The sequence below is a fragment of the Pteropus vampyrus genome, unplaced genomic scaffold (genome assembly GCF_000151845.1).
Source record: "Pteropus vampyrus isolate Shadow unplaced genomic scaffold, Pvam_2.0 Scaffold388, whole genome shotgun sequence".
Classification (NCBI taxonomy): Eukaryota; Metazoa; Chordata; class Mammalia; order Chiroptera; family Pteropodidae; genus Pteropus; species Pteropus vampyrus.
Genome location: NW_011889169.1, coordinates 1,422,936 through 1,446,456, shown reverse-complemented (window position 1 = coordinate 1,446,456; position 23,521 = coordinate 1,422,936). Strand labels below are relative to the sequence as shown.

At 43.4% G+C, this 23,521-nt stretch overlaps 1 protein-coding gene across 2 annotated transcripts in view; it reads right to left on the bottom strand.

The window, feature by feature from the left end:
• Positions 1-5,502: 5,502 nt before the first annotated feature.
• Positions 5,503-23,521, bottom strand: part of POFUT1 (protein O-fucosyltransferase 1) — a 22,090-nt gene continuing 4,071 nt past the window's right edge. The window contains exons 3-8 of one of the 2 annotated variants that reach the window (XM_023523269.1): positions 21,500-21,682; positions 20,195-20,307; positions 13,199-13,391; positions 11,545-11,787; positions 10,307-10,450; positions 5,503-8,679 (exon numbers count right to left, since the gene is read on the bottom strand). In XM_023523269.1, coding sequence (XP_023379037.1) covers positions 8,491-8,679; positions 10,307-10,450; positions 11,545-11,787; positions 13,199-13,391; positions 20,195-20,307; positions 21,500-21,682 — 1,065 coding nt within the window. In that variant the 3' untranslated portion in view covers positions 5,503-8,490. The remainder of the gene's footprint in view (positions 8,680-10,306; positions 10,451-11,544; positions 11,788-13,198; positions 13,392-20,194; positions 20,308-21,499; positions 21,683-23,521) is intronic. The other variant, XM_011380156.2, reaches the window with a different exon arrangement.

The window sequence follows — 23,521 nt, the reverse complement described above, 5'->3', positions numbered from 1 at the left end:
GAATTAAAAATCTGAATGGATGGGCTAAACAGTAAAATGGAGATGTCACAGGAAAGAATCTGTGAACTTGAAGATAGATCAATGGAAATTACTCAATCTGAACAACAGAGAGAGAAAAACTGAAAACAGCAACAATGAAAAACGGTATAAGGGACCTGTGGCACAATATCAAAAGCTCTAACGCATATATCATCAGAGTAGCAGAAAGAGCACAGTGCTTGAATGCTTATAGCAGCTCTATTCATAATCCCCCCAATAGGAAATAACCCCATTCAATAGGTAAATCCATAAACAAACTATGGTATACTCATACAGTGGACCACAACTTGGCAATAAAAAGGAATGGACTATCGATACCTGCAACAGCCTAGGTGGGTCTCAGTGACATTATTCTGTTTGAAAGAAACCCATTTCAAAAGGTGACATACTGTATAATTCCATATATATGACAGTTTCAAAAAGATAATACTATAGTAATAAATCGGTGGTTAGCACAGGTTAAAAGTGGGAAGAGTGTGTCACTACAAAAGGAAATAGGAGGGTTTTTTGATGAAACTGTTCTGTATCCTGTTTGTGGTGGTGGTTACGCAAATCTACACATGTTAAAATTCATAGAATTATATACCAAAAGAATGTGAATTAAAACAAAACAACTTGTAGTAGTCAGTTTCCAAGATGGCCCACAGTGGTCCTCACTTCGTTGTACTTATGCCCATATGTAGTTCTCTCTTATCCTAGATAGGGCTGGCCTGTGTGACCAATAAAAATGGTAGACGTGATGGTGTACGACTCCTGAGGCTAGATCACAAAAGACATCACATCTTCTGTCTTGGTCTCTTGACTCACTCACTCTGGGGGAAGCCGGCCACAATGTTGTGAGGTCCCCCAAGGAATCCTGCGAGACGAGCTGAGGCCTCCCAGCAATAGCTCTTAACCTGCCAGCCACATGAATAAGCCACCTTGGAAATAAAGCCTCCAGCCACAGTCAAGCCTTTGATGAGTGCAGCTCTGGTCAGTATCTGACTATGACCTCAGAAGAGATCAGAGCTGCTCAGTCTAGTTGTTCCCAAACTCCTGACCCACACAGAGGCTATGAGAAATAAGCTATGCTTGCTTTAAGAGATTACGTTTTGGAGTTACTTGTTAAGAAGCAATAGATAACCATAATACCAAGATATATATAATACAAAACCTAAGTCGGATCATGTCACTCCTCTGCTCAAGACCTCTCAATGGCTTCTCACATCACTCACATAAGTTCCAGAGGTGAGGCCCACTCTGATCTGGCCTCTGTTCCCTCTCCTACCTCTCCCTTACCCTTCCTCTCTGTCCCTCAAATGCACCAGGCTTATCTCCACTCCAGGCTTTCTGCACTTACTGTTCCTTCTGCCTGGAATCTCTTCTTCAGATATCCAGACAGCTCACTCAGTTGCCTCCTGTAGGTCTCTGCCCAAATGTCACCTGGACACAGAGGCCTTCCCTGACCACCCTAGGCACTCTCCTCTTTACCCTATTTCATTCTCTTTCATAGTTTTTATCACCTCCTCACACATCATATATTTATTTGTTTCTTATCTGTTTCTCCCCCACTAGAAAGCAAGTTCCATGGGAGGAGGGACTCTATTCATAAGGGTTCAATGGTTTAATTTGTATTCTTATTTTACAGATGAGAACACCAAGTCCCAGTGATTGATTACATACTGGATAAATTTTAAAACTTGGCCTTGCACCCAAGCCTTTAGATGTCAAACCTGGCACCCTTTTAGAAATGTCACACACTCCAAAGCCCTCATTTTATATTTGAAGAAGAGACCAGAGTTCAGAGAGGGCCAGGACCTTTCCTGAGGCCTTTCCTGCCATAAAGAGGCAGTTCTCTGCCAGCCCTCCAGTACCATTGGCCTGCGTGGCCTAGGTCCTTGCCTCCCTCTGGGCCCTACTCCTTAGAAGCCTAATCTAGAGGCAGGATGGGGTCTCTCCCACTGGCCCACCTCCCCAGCAGGCTGAGTGCTCAGGGTTCCTGTTCACTCACGGGCAATGACTAGGAGAAGACGGTCTCACTGTGAACAAATACAATATTGAAAAACCAGGGAGAAAAATAAAGGAAGCTTATAGCAGGCAGTGCCTAGCAGGGCTGCCGGAGCTCCGATAAAGCTTAATCCCTCATATCTGGGGCCCTCCTCATAGTTACAAAGCATTTTCATGCACTTTGGAATCTCTCTGGCAGCACCCTGCTAACTGCTGGTTCATAGTTGGAGAAATTGAGCGTCAGAAAGGTTTTGTAATTTCACCAAATAATAACACTAATATCATCAAGCACCTACTATGTGCCAGGTACAATGGCAATATTAGTTCTTTAAATTCTCACAACAACCTGACCAAGTAGAATGGAGTTATATCACATCAAGTTAGGGCAAAAAGAAAATAAATTTTGCCTTTATACTTTAGGACCTGACTTTAAAGTAAGATGAGACTTGACTGAAGACATTATTTCCATTTTACAGATGTAAAATCCAAGTTTCAGACAGACTAATAACTTGACTGAGTCACACATTGGGTCATGGCTGAGCTGGGATTCGAACTGAAGTCTCCTAGACTGTGTACAGCCAGCACACTGCAGCACCAGGGTAGAAATCAAAGTGCCTGGACCCAAGATGAGTGGCTTCTCCCTAAGCCAAATGAAAAATCAACGAAGCCAGACAGTGTTGGGAAATGGTGCCATGCTGGGGACGATGAACTGGCACAACTTTGTTGGAGGGCAATAGCCATGCCCGTCAAAATTACAAATGCACACACTCTTTCGATTCACCAGTTCCACTAGCTGAAACATATCCTACTGATTTGTGCATGTGGGAAATGGCACCTATTCCAGGTTCTCCATTGCAACTTGGTTCGGGATGGCCCAAATCATCAAACTTAAATATCACTCAGTAGGTTAAATATATTATAGTCCATTCATATTATGAACTATGGAGGGTAAAAGAAAAAGATCTGCATGTCTGATATGGAAAAAACTCTAAGGTATGTAATGCGAAAAAAACAAGAGCCAGACAGTACAGTTTCGTGTTTTGTTTGGTTTTGTTTAAAAGGATATACACATAGATGTATGCTCATGAATGGCATGAAAAATTGCTGGAAGGCTTACAAAAAACTGTTAGTAACATTTGCCTCTGGGGAGGGTTCTGAACTAGAAGTGGGCATTTATTTGTCACTCAACAGATATATTCTTTTATGCTTTCTGAATTTTTACCTTGTTTATGAATTTATTTTCAATAAAATTTTTGAATAATTTATGGCACCAGAGCTCTCTGCCTTTTGGCTCCGCTCTCAAGGGGCACCACGGGACTTTATTCACAGATGGCTCAGGTGGCCCCTTAGTGAACCCTGAAAGACCTCTCCTCCCACCCTTACCTTATTTGCTTGCCTTTGACCCAGAGACAAACCCTGAGTAAGATCTGATCAAGCACTTTCAGTTTTTAAGTTCCTCCAAAGGAAAAAAGCCAGACTCTTAGTTTGGCATTCTAGGCTCTTCACATGTTGCTCAGACCTTCCTCTGCTGCCTCATCTCCAGACTCCACCTCTCCAGATCCACACATAGCATGGCTCACTGCTCCCCATAAACTTTGCTCTTTTTCTAGTTTTCATCATACCGTCTTTCACCTCAGCCATTTTAAACTCACAGTCATATTAACAGCCCTACCACCCAGTTCTAATTGTGTCACTTCCCTTGCATCATAGCTTCATTGGCTCCCCTCTGCTCCCAGGAATACAAACTCTCCTGCCATGTTCTGACCCCACTGAACTTTCCAAATTCTTCCCCCAATCCAGCTACACTAGACAAATTATATCCCCAATTTGTACCTTTGTTCATGTGGTTTCCTCTATCCAGAATTCCTTTTCTTCTTCCCCATGAGTACCTGTTTAGATCAAACCCATCATTCAATTCGACTCCAACCTTCTCTATGAATGTCCCATGATGCCAGAAATCACCTCACCCTCCCAGACTACTTTCTCTGCATATCCATTCATTCCACGCATATACAATGAACGCTCCTATAAGCCAAGAACTGGGTTAGGTGCCAAAAGAGGACCGTACATCAGGCATGGTCCTTGTTCTTGGGGAAGCTCTGGTCAAGCTGGGGAAACTGAGAAACTAATGTCCTCTGATAAGTGATATGAGATAGCACAGCATAGGGGTTAAGGGCACTGACACTTGTCCTATACTTCCAGGGTTCGAGCAACTCACAGGCTATATGAACTTGAGCTAGTTGCTTCACCGGTCTGGGCCTCAGAGCCCTTATCTATAAAATGAAGATAGTAAGAAGGCCAATCTTATAAGGTTATTCTGTGATTTTGATGAGTTAGCGTGAATTAGCGTGAGTTAGCGTCCGACTATCTAGTTGCATATTCTTCCCAATGTACAATAAATAAGGCAATGTTTCAACACAAACTGAGCACTGCTGGGTACCTCCTAAAGTTACCCCGTTGACCAAGCTTTGTGGAATCTTCAAGGCATGCCAGGAGTGGGGGTGAGGGTGGGGGTTGCAGATAAGGCCCTGCATCAGTGCTTGTTGGCTGACCCATAGCCTTCCAACCAGTGTTGCTCAAACTTTAGCTCCTGGAGAGCTTGTTAAAACACTCCTTGTTAAAAGAATTCACCATTGCCTGCCTGCACAAATCCTTGAAAACAGAAATACACCCCTCCCCCCACCCACCCCCGCAAAAATTCCTGAGCTGAATTTCCAGAGCTTCTGATTCAGCAGGTCTAGAGGGGGAGCCTGGGAATCTATATTTCTAATAAGCTGTTCCAGGTGATGTTGATGCTGCTGGTCCGAGGACAACTGAAGTCGGTCCGGTGGGAATCAAAATCACTTGTGGGTGCTTCTTAAGATGCAGATTCCTGAGGACAACCCACTAGTCATTCTGATTGCTCAGGTCTGGGTGAGTCCCTGGAATCTGCCTTCAAGGAACCTCTGGAGACCACTTTTGAGAAACACCACTAGGACCACTGCTAGCACCTGGAACTCGGAGGTAAGGTAGAGAGGTGAGGGACCTTACCGTAAGGTCACTTTGCAAGTCCCAAATAACTCTCTGTTTGCTTAGACCCTAAACCTCAGAGAATCTTGGACTTCCCTTTCCCTCCTACCCCTCCAGTGTGTCAGCAAAGCCTGCTGGCTCTTTCTTCAAAACAAAGTCAGATTTTTTTTAAAAGGCTCCAGCCCATGGACTTGGGGGTGGGATAGTAAACTGGTGAAATGTTTAGGATTGTTGAAACTGGGAGTTCATTTTATGACTCATGATTTTTATGTATACTTGAATTTTTCCAGAATAAAAGTTTTTAAGTCTATGGTCTAGCAAATCCACTTTGGGGAATTTATCTTAATAAAAATTTTAGATACAGAAAAACCTTACAAATAAAAATGCTCTTCAAATAATAATAGTGAAAATTGGGACTGTACTAAGTTCTCATAACAGGACAATAATAAACTACAGGACACCCCTCAATGAAATTTTATATTAAAAGTGTTTATTCAAGCCACATGGAAAATGATATACTATCAAGTGAAAAACAGGACATTAAATTGTATATATTGCATGATTTAAACTATGTAGACATATCTTTAAAAAAAAAAGATTGAGATTTAAAAATAATTTTATATATCCAGCATCTGACCACTTCCCATCACCTATAATGCAACCACCTTTGCCTGATGCCCTGTAGTCTTTCTCACCTGCATCCCTGCAACAGCCTCATTGGTTTCCCTACTTCCACTTTCCCTCCCTCCCCTCTACAGCACATGGAAGCCAGAGAGTTCCTTCAAAAATGTAAATCTGACCATGACTCACCTCTGTTCAGACCCTACAAAGGCTTTCCTATCACTCCATATGTAAGCCAAGTCTCACTGCTGCCCTCCAGGCTGTAGGACCCTGCTCTGATCTACTGCTCTATTCCCCGCCTAGGTTCTGCCACTATGGCCAGAAGGTCGCCTTGCTATTCTTCACTCACTCACTCCAGCTTCAGGGCCTTTGCACTTGCTGTTTCCTCTGCTGAGAATGCGCTTCCTCCAGACACCTAAGTACATGTCCCTCCCTCCTCCCTGGCAGCTCTTCAGAGGCCTTGAGATCCTTATCTAAAACAGCACTGCTTCTCCTCTGTATCCTCCCCATGACCTTTCTTTTCCTTTATAGCACCTAACACCTCCAGGTACATTTGTGTCTTCTACTTACTAGAATGCAAATTCCTTGAGAATACCTGTGGACTGGAGGCCGGAGAGCAAGGTGGCTACTAGTACTGGCTTTGGAAGGTCAAATCCTGGCTTACTGTCACCAGCTGTGTGGCCTTGGGAAAACTACGAGAATTATCTGAGCATTAAATTTTCCTTGTGTAGAAAGAAGATAATAACAGTTCCTACTTCCCAGGGCTGGCGTGGGGACTAAACCAGAGAATGCCCATAAATCACTTAACAACCACAGTGCCTGGCACAGAGTAGGTGTGTAGCAAGAGGCAGTCAAATTAATCAACAGCCACAGATGTGCCTTTGTCTCTTTCAAGTTTACAATGTGCTCTTGTACATGTTTTATCTGACTTGAGCCTTTCAACAACCCTGCTGGTTTTATCACCATTTTATTGGTGAGGAAACTGGGTCAAAGAGGAATAAAGTGCCTGCCTACAGAACACACAGAATCTGACTACAACTCTGACCCTCTCTCCTCTAGAAACACAAGCTATTATTACTGCTGAAACTAATCAAGATGATTTGGATGGTCCTTTAGAGCCCAAACTCTAAAGCATGTGTCTAGTGTGAGGCTGTGAACAGCAAATAAAATTAGCCAGTGAGCCATGCTTTCCCAACCAGCTGACAGAGGCAGGGGGGCATGGGCTCCAGGTCTTTGAATGAGGCTCGTGAACAAGTCTGAACAGATAAAGCATCTCCCAGAGTGCACCCAGGATTTAAAACATTTCACTGTTTTCCTAAGAGGACAAATACAAAAGCCCTTTCTGTAGTTTCTCCCGCTTAGAGTTGGGCAGCAGCCCTAAGCAGCAAATGCCACTTTTGGTCTTTGAGACCCTTGTTGTCCTGCAACCTCTGACCCAGTCTGCCTTGACAAAAAAAGAATTCCTTCTCAAAGGTAATCCACAAGAGAAGCTCCTGCGTGGAGCCCTGGGCCTGGCTCTCATCAGGCTTCTTCACCTTTCCAGGATCAAAGACCCAGAGAGGTCACATGATGGTGAGAGATCAGCAGGTGTTAGACCTGAATTTTAGAACCACGAGGTCAAAAACTCAGACTCTCAGGAGTTAGGGATTATTACAACTGCAGTATCTGAGAGACAAAGCAATTTAAGATTATAACACTTTAAACCCCATGGCATTGGCAGAAATTATATTAGATAGGAAGGGACAAAGTTTGGTTCTAAACTGAGACTCCAATGGCTCTTGGATCTGGGGCATCTTCTGTCTGGTCAGAGGCTTAGCAAACACTACCTTTTTCCACATGATCTGATGTCTCCAGCTATGGGAGAAAGGCTGGGAGGACAGGCCTTGGATACCAACTTAATGGCAAAATCCTACAACCAGGCCCCAGGGCAAGAGATCAGAAGAGATGGAAGCCTTCAGAAGGATCCCAGCAGGCCAGTAAGCTCTGGCCCCTGGTGATGGTGCCAGGTTTGTGGCAGGCCACCAACTACCAAAAAACTGATGAAGAGCAATGCCAAGATGCCAGAGTTGGGCTTGATGGTGTGTGCTCCTCGCCAGGAATGTGCTGTGTGAGCACTTAGCTGTCTGCAGAGCACTGGAGGGCACCATGACTGAGAACTTCTATTTGCATAGTGTTTACAACAGAGGACAATACTCATGCCCCAAACCCTGGAAATGGCCCAGGAAGTGGGGATGAGTCTGAGGGTCACTTTGAGGGTCATATGGAAAAGTGGTGAATACCCCCAACCCACTTCTGGGCCTTATCTACATTTAGTTAAGGTCACTTCAGGTATCTACGTTAATGAACCTCACTGATTTTTTTTAAATGAGGGAGAGTTCTAGGGTAGTCATGACCTTGTATCAAAACTATAAATATATATGTATATATATATACGTGTGTGTGTGTATGCATGTGTGTGCATACACACACACACACACACACACACACACACACACACACACGTAAAAAATCTCTCTGAAGAGAGTTCAGCATCCCAGGCTGCTCAGAGCAGGGTAGACCAAAAGACAGAAGCTGGACTGCTTTGCTGGTGTGAGGAATTCCCAGGAGGAATAGCCAGAATCATATGAGGAGGGAAGATGGTCCGGCTCTTAGGAGCTTAGAAGTCCCGTGCCCTGGGAGATAGATTATCTTCCTCTTCTAGGAAGTCCCTGATACTTTTCTCTGTCCTTGGCAGGTGAAAAGAGCTTGTCCTTTGGGGATCAATCCTGAGAGCAACTCTGGCTGCCAGGCCTGGCTGCAGAGACCAGCTCAGACTGGTGATGTGCTCAGCCAGGATCAGAACTCATCCCGTAGCTGTGGGGGCCTGTCCATGCCGAAGAAAGAGGATAGCCTCCCCTGGAGGTCTCGTTCTCTCTTCACGAAGGCCGTGAAGGAGGAGACACAGTTGCCAATAAAGTGGTCGGCTTGGCCGAGGATGTACAAGTCGATCTGGGCCACCTCAGGCTTCAGGCTCACCACCTTCACCTGAAAGAGGAAAGGCAGGGAGTTTTAGTCAGCGTGCGGGCCAAGGTGGCCAGTTCGGCCAAGGCCTGCAGCCATATTCCCCATCTTTTTCTTCTTTGCTGAAGTTACAGACACAAAAGGAGGTGCAGAGAAGATTAAGATGTAGGGTCAGCATCTGAGAGAAGTGATGCCCCGCAGCTGCCTCAGCCTACCCCCACTTGGAACACCAACCCCAGTATCCCACTGTCAGCCTCAGCTCCAAACAGACCGCTCATTCACACTCTATGCCTCTGCTTGTTCGTGCCTTCTTCCTGGAACGCTTTTCCCCTACCTATTAAAATCCTCACCATACTCTCAAGTCTCAGCTCAAGTTCTACCCTTCTCTTGAAGCCCTAGCCTGATGGGATTGGCTTCCCCTACCAAAACGTGATCTGACCAAAGAGCACCCTGCCCACCCAGTTCTGCTGCCTGGATGCCTCTGAGCCTAAAGTCCCATCCAATCACTCCCCTGAGATATTCCCCAGAGATGAATATCCCCTTCTCTTAATGGATTACCACTTCCTGGCCAGCTTCACTGGTTTCCTTGCTGCCTCTCTTCCTGGTCTGTTCATCACAGAGAAGCCAGAGGAAACTTTTTTAGATACCTCTAACTCCATCCCCACTTCAGGCCAAACTGAACACCCAATGGTGCCCTGTTGCTCTTCAGATAAAGATAACAGATCTTGATTATGGCCTATATGGCCCTGTTCAGGCCACCTCTTCACCTCCTTTAATACCTCCAGCCAGTACACACCAGGCTCCCATCCTCTTTAGGACATTTGCATATGCTTTTCCCTCCCTTTGGGGTACTCGTCTCTTTGCATGGTTAACTCTTACTTAATCTTCACTCTACAGCTCAAGTCTCATCTTCTTGGAGAAGTCCTCTCTGGCCCCCAGTCTAGGCCAGGGTCCTCTGTCTTGCACTCTCTCAGAACCACGTTTCCTTACTTTGGAGTAAATGTTTGTATAGTTTTTACTCCTTAGTAATTCTCTGATTAACATCAGTCTGTTGTACCTGATGGGGCCTAGGCTGTGTCAGTTTGCTTGTGCCTGCTGCCTGGAGCCTCCCTTAAGAAACATGTCGACTAGACAAGTGAATGAATGAACCCCTTTCCCCATCATACCCAGCCCTTGTGGCATGTATTACTTCTCTGCAAAGTCTTTTTACTTGAGTCTAGACTGTGAGCCCTCGAGGGCAGCACAACAACTAATACTTTTCAGTACCCGAGATTCCGCACTTGCTCAGCTTAATGAAGGAGCAAGGAATAGTTCAGGAGGAAGGGGAGCTCTGGCCCATGGAGAAGGGGGTTGGGGAATGGGGAAGAGCAAGAAGCAGGAAATAGAAAATGTAAAGAGGCTCAAGGCCTAACAAGTAAAGTATCGACACTAAAAACTCACAAAAAATTCCCTGGGGCTCTCCACGTACTTCAGCTTAGTACCATGATGGGGGTGTGGGCAGAGCTGGGGCGGAAAGTGCTTTGCTATCACACAGAGGTTACTGATGTAACAAAAAACATCATCTTGCTATTTGGATGGTAGCAAACAAATAATACAAGTTTAATCATGGCCAAAATTCCCCGAATAATTCCACCCACATCTTGAAACTTACCCACTTTGTGTCATGCCCACTATAATTAGCTCTGCAACCTCTTGGGTAAATTCTATCTCTTCTTGGGACTTTGGTTTCCTCAGCAACAAAATGCAGGGGTTGGGTTAGAGGTGCTCTGAGGTCTCCCAGCTCTGATATTCCTCTCTAAAGTGGGTGGGTGAGAGACAGAGCGCAACAACTCAGCACTGTCTCTACAAGCCTGGGCTTCCAGCCTGTGTCTGGGGTAAAAGAGAAAGGGAGCCCTACGATGTAAAGCCGAGGGCACTCACTGCTAAGAAGCAGATGTCTGCCTTTTAAAGCATTTCTGGCTTTCGTTCATTCAACAAAGTCTTATTGAATGCTTACTATTAATTCAGTCATTTTATCAATACCTACTCCTCACACATACAGTACTATTTATTCACGTACTGATACCTACCTACCTACTATTCACGGCTTCCTTCAGCATTTACTAAGAACAAAAGATCGTCCTTTATTCACCAACCTCCAAATTCTGCTATCAATGACAGCTAACTTTACTGAGCACTTATTTTGTACCAGAATGGTTTTAATTTCTTTATATTTTATCTTCACAATCACCCTATGTGAGAGGTACTACTTCCAGTCCCAATTTATAGATGAGGAAACAAACAGAGAGATAAAGTGACTGGTACAAGGCTGCACAGTGAGTAGAACCTGAGTTCTCCAGCTACAGCGTCCATGCTCTTAACCCCTCTGCTATACTGGAGCTCTACCAAGGGCCCACTCTTCACGTGCTTATTCAGCAAACATGTACTGACTGTCTACTATGTGTTAGGCACTGTCCTAGGCACTGGTGATAACAATGTGGGGTCTCAGCCCTGAAGGATGTCAAATCACCAGGCTAGATGCCAAGGAACAGAACAGCGAGTCAGCCTTGGATCCTGCTTTCAAGGAGCCACAAGTCCTGGGAGGAAATAAGACATATTTCTAAACTAGTTTCACACAGTCTAGAAAGAGTCTCAGAGGTGATGTAATAAAGTGCTGTGACAGCTCCCAGTTGGAACACATTAGCTGCAGGAGTGGAGGGAAAACTAGACAGCATCTGTGGAGGTGTGTGAGCTAGGGTTTGAAAGAAGGGTAGACATTGGAAAGGAACTGAATATCTGAGCAAAAGCCTGGTGGCAGGAGATCGTGAAGCATGCAGTAGGAGTGGCGGGACCATCCTGGTGCCTTCTCTGACCCCCTTCCCGGTGTACTCCCACTAGGCCCAGGCATACCTTCCCCTCGAACAGGTGCTGGATCTCGGGCACATAACTCTCTGAATCCGTGGCGATGTAGACTGACTGGGCGTTGAGCGCCCTCACCCAGAGCTTCACAGCCCGCTTGATTTCCTTCAGGTCGGGCAGGCACATAGACATGGTGAGGGGGGCCGCTGTGCTGCGGCTGTAGCCCACACACTGCGGAGAGGCCATGAAGTGGGAGCCCGCAGTCCCGTCCTTCAGCATGGCGCAGGCGTTCTTCTGCAGGGTGGGGTGAGGGGACAGAGTTAAAGACAACAATTGGCCCGGAATCCTAGAAGCCAAAGCCAGTAAGTGGAAAAAAGGCAGGTAGGTAATATAGGAGGAGCTCAACTATGTTTTTTTTTTTTAAAAAAAAGCATTAAGGGAAGAGAGAAATGTGTCAAAGTAGTAACAGTGGTTATTTCTGGGCAGTGGGATGTTGGCTTTTTACAAAGTATTTTTTTACTGGTTTTATTGTGTTATCTGGAATCTCCAGTAGAATTCTGAACTGTGATGGTGATAATGGGCAGCCTTATCTGATTTCTGACTTTAGTGGGAACACTTCTGATAGCTCCCATGAAGTACACTTTGTTGTGGGTTTCACAGAGATAGCCTTTAACTAATTAAGGTATGTCACTTCTATTTTTGGTTAAGTTTTTTGTTTTTGTTTTAAATCATAAATGAGTATTGACTTTTATTAAATGCTTTCTTTGGACTCTATTGAGATGATTATATGACTTTTCTTCTTTGGGTGTTAATATGGTGACTTTCATTGCATTCCTGGGATAAATGTCACTTGTTTGTGTTGTATGCTCTTTAATGCTATTGGATTTCGCTTGCTAATATCTTAGGATCTGTGCATCTATGTTCATAAGTAAGAATGAGCTATATGCTTTTCCGAGTTGACCTTATCTGAGTTTGATACTAGTGTTATGCTAGTTTTATAAAAAGCAGCATCTTATATCTTTTTATGTTCTAGGAAGGTACAGATGGGAACTATCTACTCCTTGAAGGTTTGGCTGAAACCACTCATAACATATTCTAGGCCTGGCTCCTTTCCTTTGTGGAAGGGGAGCAGGAAGGAAGTCTAGTGGGTAAACGTGTGATTACTTCCTCAGCTGACTCTGAATGAATTTTGATCAAATTTCTATACTTTTCAAGTCTTCAACAGTGAGTATTTCTAATAAATATATATATATATATATTTAATGTAAATTAAGGAGACTGTCTATATTGCTCCTGTTATTTTCACACATAGGATAATCTGATGAAGTTTCTGCACACTTGAGCAGCTTCCAAATTTAGAGGATGACATCTTCATTTCTTGGGAGCCCCACCCAATCTCCAGAACTTGTTTTTCAAAAAGGAGTCTATTGACTACACACTGAGCTGGGACAGACGATTCCTGGGTTATGGGTCTCTGTCTGGCTTGCTGCCTGACCCAGAGTCTAGCTTGATACCTCAGTTTATGCATCTTCAAAACTAGGATAAAAATAGCAACTGTTCAAAGAGCTGGCAAGCAAGCTGGCTGAGCAAGAACTCTCTGCTCTGGCTGGGACTTAGTGCAGTGGGTTCAGTGCTCAACCCCCACAGGCACGGGCCCTGCTCAGGGACATGTCCAGCCCAGCCATGAGAGGAAGGGGAAAGTTACCCAGTCGGAGCCAATGCGCAGGTGAATGCCCACATAGGGCCGGATGAGGTGGGCGCGGATCTGGGCCTCTCCTGCCTTCACCATCTCGTCTGACCATACCATGTACTTCTGCAGTGGCCTATGCTCCTCCAGGACAGGGAACTGGGCTGGGGCCCCTGGCAAGGCCAGAACTGGATGCTCCTTAGGAGAAAATCTAGATACAAGACAGAATGAGGGGAAGTCAGACAGAGGACGCACAGAGAGCATGACCACCCCCCCCCACGGGAAAAAGGATGGCATTGCACCATGCCCCAGAGACCCTGTGGAGGGGCCCCTGCAACATGCAAGAAGCATGAGCGGTTGTGAAAGCCCAACGGGCTCATAAGAAACCTTGGCAGCAGCAACAAGCACAATATGCAATACTGTCCCGCTGCCCGGAATTTACAACCCTATTTACTTGTTTAACAATTAAAAATTTCCAGTAGAGCATTACAACCTTTTGTATATCATGCTGGCTTCCAATCTGTGGTGTGGTAATTCACTCCAGGGTGTGGTGTCTGGAGAGAGCCTTGCGCCCTTTTACCTACATAGCAGGTTAGTGATGTGCATGCAGCTGCTTCTAGAGGGTAATGGACAGGCCACACTCACAGGGAATGTGTACACTGGATAAGCTCATTCAACACTTCACTCATATTTACTGATTACCTACTATGTGTTGGAGCCCAAGGGAGAATGAGACAGGCATGGTCCCTGACTTCATGGAAAGCACCAGATTTCTGCAGATCCCCCCCATCAGGCCTCCCTCGAAGGCTCTCCCCCCACCTCCATACACTGTGCACCTTATAATTATTTCACCACTGTCTTTTCTGCTGGACTCAGGTTTCTGAAGAACAGTGTCTGGCACATAGAAGAGCTAAGTAAAGACTTGCTGACTGAATGGGTAAGGAGTAAATCTGTGTTCCCTTTGAGCTAAGCCCAGAACCTATCCCAACAACATGAAACACCCTGTTGTCCCATAAACTTCCAAACGCCAGATCTCTGCAGACTTCTTCTCTCTACCTGGAATGCCTTTCTTCTGCCAGCCAAAATCCTGCTCCGAAAATTATGAAAAAGGCATAGCCACTCTGGAAGATGGTTTGGCAACTTCCGATAAAACTAGACATGCAACCACTACATGATCTAGTAATTGTACTCTTGGGAATTTATCTCAGAGAAATGAAAACCTATATTCACACAGGAACAAGGAAATGATATTCATAGAAGCTTTATTCATAATAGCCCCAAACTGGAAACAACTCAGATGTTGTCCAACAAGTAAATGCTTAAATACATTGTGGTGTATCCAACCAATGGAATACTATAGTAATAAAAAGGAACAAACTACTGATACAGGACACAACTTGGATGGATCTCAAGGGAATTACGCCAAGTGAAAAAAGTCAATCTCAAAAGGTTACATACTGTATGATTCTATTTATATAACATTAAAAATTTTTTTCAATTACAGTTGACATTCACCACTATTTTATATTAGTTTCAGCTGTATTGCATAGTGGTTAGACACTTACATAATTTATGAAGTGATCTTCCCAATTAGTCTAATGCCCATCTGGAGCTATTCATAGTTATTACAATATTATTCACTATATTTTCTACTCTGTACTTTACATTTTATAACATTTTTGAAATGACAAAATGGAAAAGAGAAATAGAGACCAGATTAGTGGTTGCCAGGCGCAAGGGTGGGGGGGAGTGGTAGTGGTGGTGGTGGTGGTGGTGGTGGTGTGTGTGTGTGTGTGTGTGTGTGTGTGTGTGTATGTTTAAGGAGGTAAGTGTGGTTATAAACTTGCCACACGAAGATCATGCAATGTTAGAACTGTTTGCTATCTTGACAGTGGTGGTGTCATGAACCTACATAAACCTACACACGTGATAAAATTGAACAGAAATACATGCACACACAGATATGATGAGTACAAGCAAAACGGGAAATCTGAATAAGACGGGTGGATTGTATCAATGTCGACATCCTGGTTGTGATACTGTATTACAGTTTTGCAATTTATTACCATTGGAGGAAACTGGGTAAAAGGTATGTGGGATCCCTCCGTATTATTTCTTACAACTTCATGTGAATCTACAATTACTTCAATAAAAATTTCAATTAAAAATTATGAAATATTTCACGTAATACAGAAAATACAGAAAAATAAGGAAAATAATCCACATACTTGTGGCCCAAACTAGCAAATATTAATACTCTGTTTCAGATTAAAAAAATATATATACGACTAAATAAAAGCTCTATCCTAGCATCTCTTTCCCTTCTTTTCTCCCTCTTCCCAGAAGATACTGTGGTTTTATGCACAAATACACTTTTACTACTGATATGAAAAGGTATTATTACACTGTATGCTTTTTACACAGTGTAGTGGTAAAAGCATGGGCTGTTAAGCCAGACGGCCTTGTTCCAGAATGCTGACTACGCCACTTGGGCAGGTGACTTAACCATTCTGACTTAACTATGCCTCAATATTCTCATCTGTATAACAGAGTTGATAATAGTTCCTACCTCACAGGGCTGTTGAGACAATTAAATGGATTAATACGAGCAAAGTATTTAGAACAGTGCTTGGCACATAGAAAACTCTGAGAAAATTCTGTCATTATCATCATATGACCATTGCGTGTAACCTATTTCAACTTTTAAAAAATTCAACTTTGTTTTAAAAATTTGGCCATATAAATCATGTGGATCATGCGACCCTGTTAGCTTCTCTTGCAGCTTTCTATTTTGCACGAATAAACCACAATGTACCCATCTAGTCCCCTCCCGCTAGACAATATGACAATGCTGCAATGGAAATGCCACTTTCTTCAGGCCCAACTCAAACATCTCACTCCACAAACACCTTCCAAATTGCCAAGACTTCCAAGACTTGTTGGCACTCCAAGCCTCAGCTCCTCATAGGATAGGAGGTTTGATATGACTAATTCTTCAAATTTCCTACTATTAGGTGGGTTCTATGTCACCTCTCAATAGCATTTGGCACTATTCCGGTTGCCAGGCCCAGGCTTTAGGGGGCCAGCAGCTTCTACCTCCTGTCTCTTGGAACACTCACTCCCTGGATGTACCCTCTCAGAACCTGGCTGCCATGCTGTCAGAGTCTATGCCACATGGAGAGGTCAAGCGTACACACACCAACTGACTGTCACAGCTGAGCTACCAGAGGACAGTCAGCACATCACCTGCCAGTCATAAGTGAGCCCTCCTGGATGTGCAACCCAGTCAAGCCTTCAGATGACGCTAGCAACAGGCAATAGCTGACTGCAACCACATGAGAACACAACCCAAGAAGTGCCCAGCTAACCCAAGTGTCCACCAACAGATGAATGGACAAACAAAATGCGGTCTATACATACAATGAACTATTATTCAGCCTTAAAAGTACTAAAATTTTTACATTTGCTTACAACATGGGAGAAACTTGAAGACATTATGCTAAGTGAAATTAGCCAGACACAAAGGACAAATATATGATTCCATTTACATGAGGTTCCTAGACAGAGACAGGAAAGTAACATACAGGTTACAGGAGCTGGGGAAGGGGGATGGTGAGTAATCATTTAACAGGTTCAGAGTTTCTATTTGGGATGATGAAAAAGCTCTGGAGATGGATAGCGGTGATGGATGTACAACATTATGAATATACTTAATGCCACTGAATTATACACTTAAAAATGGCTAAAATAAGCAAGTAAATAAATAAATACACATATACACTCTATTAGCATATATACACACTGGTACTATTTTTTGAAATCTCATGTTTTTCTGTTTAGAAAGATATTTACTATCCTGACAAATATTAATTACTCCTCAGAAAAGATACTCAATTATAAATTATATATAATTTCATTTTAGCTTAGTATGTATAGATATGTATATGTGTATAAAAATGTCTGGAGAGTAGAAATATATGCATCAAAATGCTAGTAGTGTTTTTTGGAGGGGTGGTGAGATTATGATTAAATTTCATTTTCTCTTTATATAAAAAATCTCCCACCAAATCTGTGGTAGTTATTCTAATGGGTATTCATTCCAAGAAATTAGATATTTAACATAGATTGAAACTTATACAGCTCAAATTCCATAAAGAAAATGGGGGAAAGAAAAAAAAAAGAACTGCCTGGCTAAATCTAGTCAATCCAGAGAACTCAAGAGATAATAAGTTATTGCTGAGCCACTAAGTTTTCAAGTGGTTTATTATGCAATAGACAACAGGAACATCCTACCATTTTCCTCCTCACATGCCCCACAGCAGCCACACTGGCCCTCTTCCTGCCCCTTGACCACACCAGGCTTGTTCCTGCCTCAGAGCTTCTACTCTCCATGTCTCTGCCATGAAGAACGACCTTTCCCAGCTCTTTGGATGGCTGGCTCCTCATCCTTCAGGTCTGTAATGGATGAATGTTTGTGTCCTCTCTTTTAAATTCATATGTTGAAGCTCCAATCCTGAATGTGAGGTATTAAGAGGTGGGGCCTTTAGGGGGGTGGTTCGGTTTGGATGAGGTCATGAGCATAGAGTCCTCAAGATGGGATTAGTGACCTAATGAGACTGACATGTGAGGATACAAGAAGGCAGCACCCATAAGCCAAGAAGTCCTCACCAGAACCCAACATGCTGAAAAGAAACACACACACACACACACACACACACACACACACACACACAGAACTCGACATGCTGGAACCTTGTCCTTGGACTTCTCAGTATCCATAACTGTGAGAAATAAATGTGTTTTAAGCCCCCCCAGTCTGTGGTATTTTGTTAGAACAGCCCAAGCTGACGAAGACAAGGTTTCAGCCCTGCCAATCACAGATCTGTGTATGTCTTTCACAGCACTATGTCTTCTGGAATACTTTTAGGTAAAAGTTTATTCACCGTCTCCCCCATTAGACTCAGCTCCATTAGGGCAAAAGATTTATCTGCCTTATTCTTGCCTATATCCCCAGCATTCGGACCAGTGCTTAACACTCAGTGGGTGCTTCTTAAATACGTGTGAGAGGAAGGAAGGAAAGAAAAAAAAAAAAGGCAGCTGTCCAGGTGGCCCTTACTCTCTCAAACTGCCTTCCGGGACCTTATCTTCCTTACTAGCCTTCCTTTCCCCCAAATTTGGCTGTAAGCCACAAGCTTCCCCAAGCCCTCATGCAATTCCTACAAGTCAATGAACTCCAACAAGGCTAGGGGGCAATGAACAGGTCTTTCAGCAACATTTCCCGATTGATGCATCCATGTAGTACTGTCCTTTCTCTTCCCACCAGGGCTGTGTGTTTTTCTGGCTTTTTGGATTGCTTTTGAAACTACTTTTAGAACTAGTGTTTTTTGTTTTTTTTTTTTCTGGAATTTTGTGAATAGGGGCAAATCTCCATCCTCTGAGGGCAGGTCGATCTTCTAGCAATAGCTCATTCAGAGCTGGAGAACCAAGTAGGTAATTAAATGGGACTGTCTTATCTGAGATCAATAATGAATTAGAATCTGCTAGGACTGAGTATCCTCAGCAGCTCATGAACTAGCTCTGAAGGCAAGTCTCAAATAGGAATTGGTAGCTTTTAAAGGCATAAATATTTTCTCCATGGTGATTAAGAATGGGTGCTCTGGAGTCATGCTGCCTGGGTTCAAATCCCAGACTACTACTACTAAGTTGTGTGACCTTGGGCAAGTGACTTCACTCTTGTCTGCTTTAATTTCTTTACCTATAAAGTACAGATAACAATAACACCTATCTCACAGATTCCTGAAAGGATTAAATGAATTATTACTTTAGAATATTTAGGAGTGAAGAATAGTATCTGGAACACAGTAGGCACTAAATAAATATTTTGTTCTTAATATAGATTAAAGGCTTATATACAGACCCCAGTTGCCCACTCAACAGCTGCATTACCTTAGACAAGTTATTTAACCTCATTGAGCTCAGTTTCCTCACCTGTCAAGTAGAACTGATCATAATACCCACTTCATGAAATTTCTCAAAGGTTTAAATAAAGCATGTGAATAGTAATAATAATAGCTAACACTGGTTGGATCCTTTCAATGAGCCATGTGCTTTATACACTAGGAGGCAGATATCATAGTGCTCCTTCCATTAAACTGAGGAAACTCAGGCCAGACAGCTAGAGTAGCTTGCTCAGGGTCACTTGAGAAAGAGGCAGGGCTGGGTCAGAGCGCAGTCCTGTCTTGTCCTGAGCCTGTGCTCATTTCTCTGTATTACACCATCTTTGGCCTACTAAATGATATATGAGCACGCATGAATTCATAAGCTCCTTATAACTCTTAACCCAAGCCTGACTACTAAGCCCTCAGTTTTTCTTGCCACAGTATAGCATCAAGGGCAAGTGCACTATGTTAGTTATCATCATTACAACCAGACAATAGCTAGCTGAAGGCTGAGGCTGAGTCTTCCTCATTTCTATATATCACCTCTGGCCTTTGAGTACTATGTCTCATACATGACAGATGCTCTATAAACATTTCATAGCCTGTGCCTATGCCCTGCTAACCTATTTTTTTTAATAGGGCCTACTGGAGCACAACTAAAAAAGCATCCAATTATTATCAGGATGACATCATTTCTCAGTCTGTACCTAAAGTGGTTCTTCTCTAGAAGCTGCTTCTAATTTTCACCTTGTGAAGAGAAAGGTAACAGAGGAGTGATTCTCATGCCTAGAGAAGGAAATTGAGACTCATATGACTGCATGATATTCTTTTTATGACATCTTTTATCGGCTGATAAACTCCTTCTCAACTTTGTAGCAGGTCAATGTCCCACTCTGTTTGGCACTGAGATGAAAATAGATCACACAGGATCCCAAGTTCAACAGACAGAATGGCTGCACCTTTGGTCTCATATATTAGGGTGTGGTAGAGAGGGAGAAGGGGCCAGGAAGGTTATGAATGCCCATGGGTCCCAGGCCCCTCCCCTAAACCCAGCGATGCTGCCCGCTCCAAGTACCTCTGGATCCACTGGTCTTTGTAGGAGGCACTGAAGGAAATGCCTGCAAAAAGCTCAGACTTGTTGAAACTCACATGAAACTGATCCCAAAACGGGCCAAAGGGGTTTCCTTCCTGCAGAAAAAGAGTGTTCAAAGGCTTACGGAAGGGGAAAGAGAGTAAACCTGGGATGGGGCCAAGGAAGTGAGGGTGTGGGGATCCTGGGCAATACGATTCCGGCTGAAATACCCTCATAGGATGGCCTAGTAGGAATGTCACTTTGTAACTCTTGGGCTGGGGCATAAGGAGGGCAGTTTCACCACCAGTCTGGTTTTTAGCAGATATTCACCAGGGTCTAAAGGAGTCTTTCCAGCTCACATGCCGCAAGCTGCTGACCCTGCAGCGTTGGTGTGGGTCTGGGGAAGGGAAGTGGGCCTTGAATATGAGACCATGGATTAGAGCTTTGAGGACTTTCACAACCAGCTAATCCAATGCTCTTACTTTCAAGATGGAAGCCAGGGCCGAGACTGAGTAAGACACTTAGTGCACTTGCCCCTGATGCTATGTGTAAAACTCACATAGCAAGTGAGGGCAGTGTTGGGGCTATAAGCCATCTCCTTCCTTAAATTTCATGGCTCCTCCAACCACCTTCTCCAGACTTTGGCATTAGCACTGAAAGACACTAAGAATTGTCTTATTCCAAAAGTGCCAGAAATTTACAAATTTCTACTGATACAAGTTTCTCATTTACCTGCTGAGAGGCAGGAAAGTATACAGATTAGGAGAGTGGGCAATGGAGTCAAATTACCTAGGGTTGAATCCTGGCTCCACCACTTACATACTATGTGACCTTGGGCAAAATACTGAACTTCTCTGTGTTGCATTCAGCATCCTCTCTGTATTACGGGGATGTTAATAGTACTTTCCTCATGGAGAAGTTTAATGATTAAGTTGGGTTAATATGTGTAAAGCTCTTAGCATAGTACCTGGCATGTAGTAAGTGCTATGTGAGCTTTAGCTGTTATTACTGATGGCACTTTACAGTTTACAAGCACTCTTACACCTGGCCTTCATGACACTTTATGAGAGAGACAGAGCAGGGACTGGCATCTTTATTTTGTAGAGAAATAAAGGCTCAGAGAAAGCAAAGTCCTCCGCCCAAGGTGATACCCCTGGCAAATGCCAGAAATGGGACTTAAATTTTCATCTTTCTATTCTACGCCCTGGTGGTGCATGCTCTCACATAGTGTCATTGTGCCTTGGGCCTAGAGGAGATGGAACAGGCAGAAAGGGCCCCCCCCATAACCATAGGAACCACCTTACCCACCTTCATGGGGCACGTCTTCTTATCAGTGCTTCGCTGGGCCGCCACTTCAAAGCAGTATGCAACCCGCCTCTCAGGGGGCCAGTGGGTGGGTGCCAGATTCTCCATGAAGTCCTCTAGGCTGATGACCCGATGGTAGGCCTGGAGGGGCTCCAGCTTGAAGTACTTCTGGTAGGACACATGGAGCTATAGGAAAAGGAGAAAAAGGAGAGGCAATGGTCTTTCCTCAATATCCTAGTGGCTGTTTCACAGACATTTATTAAAACTATACACACTCCAAGAACCAGATAGTTTGGACTACATGCCAATGAAAAACTTTTGGTAAAAAACAACAAATTGGGACAGAGACAGATTGAGAGAGGATATCTGCAAACTAAAGAACAAAGAGTAATATCCCTCGTGTTAAAAAATGCCTGCTGATCTATTGAAAAAAAAAAAAAAGACAAATGATGCAAGAGAAAATATGGGCAAAGGAAACGCATATAGTGACTACACTCAAAAGATGTGGAACTTCACAAGTAATCAGGAAAAAACAAATTACAAATTTCAGACATCATTTCTCACCCAGGAGACCAGCAAAAATTTAATGTGGGGAAAGGGGCATTTTCACACTCAGCTGGAGTAGAAGAGTACATTTTGGGACAATCACTTTGAAATGTAATCTTGCAGCATCTATAAAATGCTGCTCCTACCAGGTCTAGGTATTTGTCCTAGAGAAGTTCCTGCATGTTGCACCAGGAGATACAAGGACTCTCTGTGCCACAACAGAAATATAGGAAAGAACTCACACCAAAGACACTAAATCCATTGACAGTGGTTGCCTCTGGGGTGAGGGGGAAAGATTAGGATTAGTCTAAGGAGCCAAGAGAGATTTTATCTTTCAACAACTTTATCTGTAACATCATAGCAGAGATAAGAAACTTAATGATTGTCACTTCCAGTAGTGAATACATGGATGGTAATTGTATTAATTCCTGTATTTTTCTAGATTAAAAAAAAATTCTTAGAACAACATGGAATAAAATTGAGACCTTATCCTATAGGTCAGGGTTCCCAAGCATGTCCCACTAATTCAAGTGGATAAAAGTCCTGCAATAAAAAGACTCCAGAGTTAACACAGCCTGGGAAATGTTGTGTTAAACTGGTTTCTTTACTACAGGATCTCTCAGGGCCTTTAATATACTAATGTATTTGAATCTTTGGAGTGATGGGATATTGAAAATATAATTTCCCAAAGTGATTTAACCACTGCACACTTCTTTCATGAGCCATTGGCGTTCGGATGTACAGACTTTGGGAACCTTAACTATTAGCAATAAGGTCTTGCTGGAGTATTTCAAGCAGAATAATATAAGATCTGCTTGCCTTTTTGAAAGATCATTCTGGTGGCGGAGGGAGAGAATGTATTGATGGTAAGATTAAAGGAGGGAGAGGAATTAGGAGGCTACTGCAATGGTCTTTTTATTTGTTCAACTATTCATTCATCATGTATTTTTGAGCATCTCTCATAAGTCCAAGTGAAGATAGAGAGGTATAGACAGGCTAGAAGATGTCAAGGAAGGCAAAGTAGAGTGTAAAGGGAGGCATTTGGGATGACTTCTAGAGTCTTGGCTTGGTATCCAGATGAATAGGGGTGACATAAACTAAGGCTGGGAATATACGAAGTAACACAGGTTTGAGGGGAAAGATAACAAGTCCAGTTCTGGCTTTGAGAATTTGAGATATCTGTGGGACATCCAAATAGACTCATTGGCCTAGGAATTAGAAACACAGGCTTGTGTTCAGAAGAGTCTGGGCCACAGATAAATTTGGGAGGTATGTGGAGAAATGTGAAAGCCACAAGAGTCAACAGAAATTTATAGCAAAGCAAATAATGGTAACAGCAACTAATATTTATTGTGTGCTGACTTTGTACCAGGTGCTGTTCTCATCACATTTCATGGACTTGTTAATCTTCACCTAATTCTAAGAGTAGGAATACTTCCATTTCCAGTTTACTTATGAAGAAATCCAAGCAGACAGAAT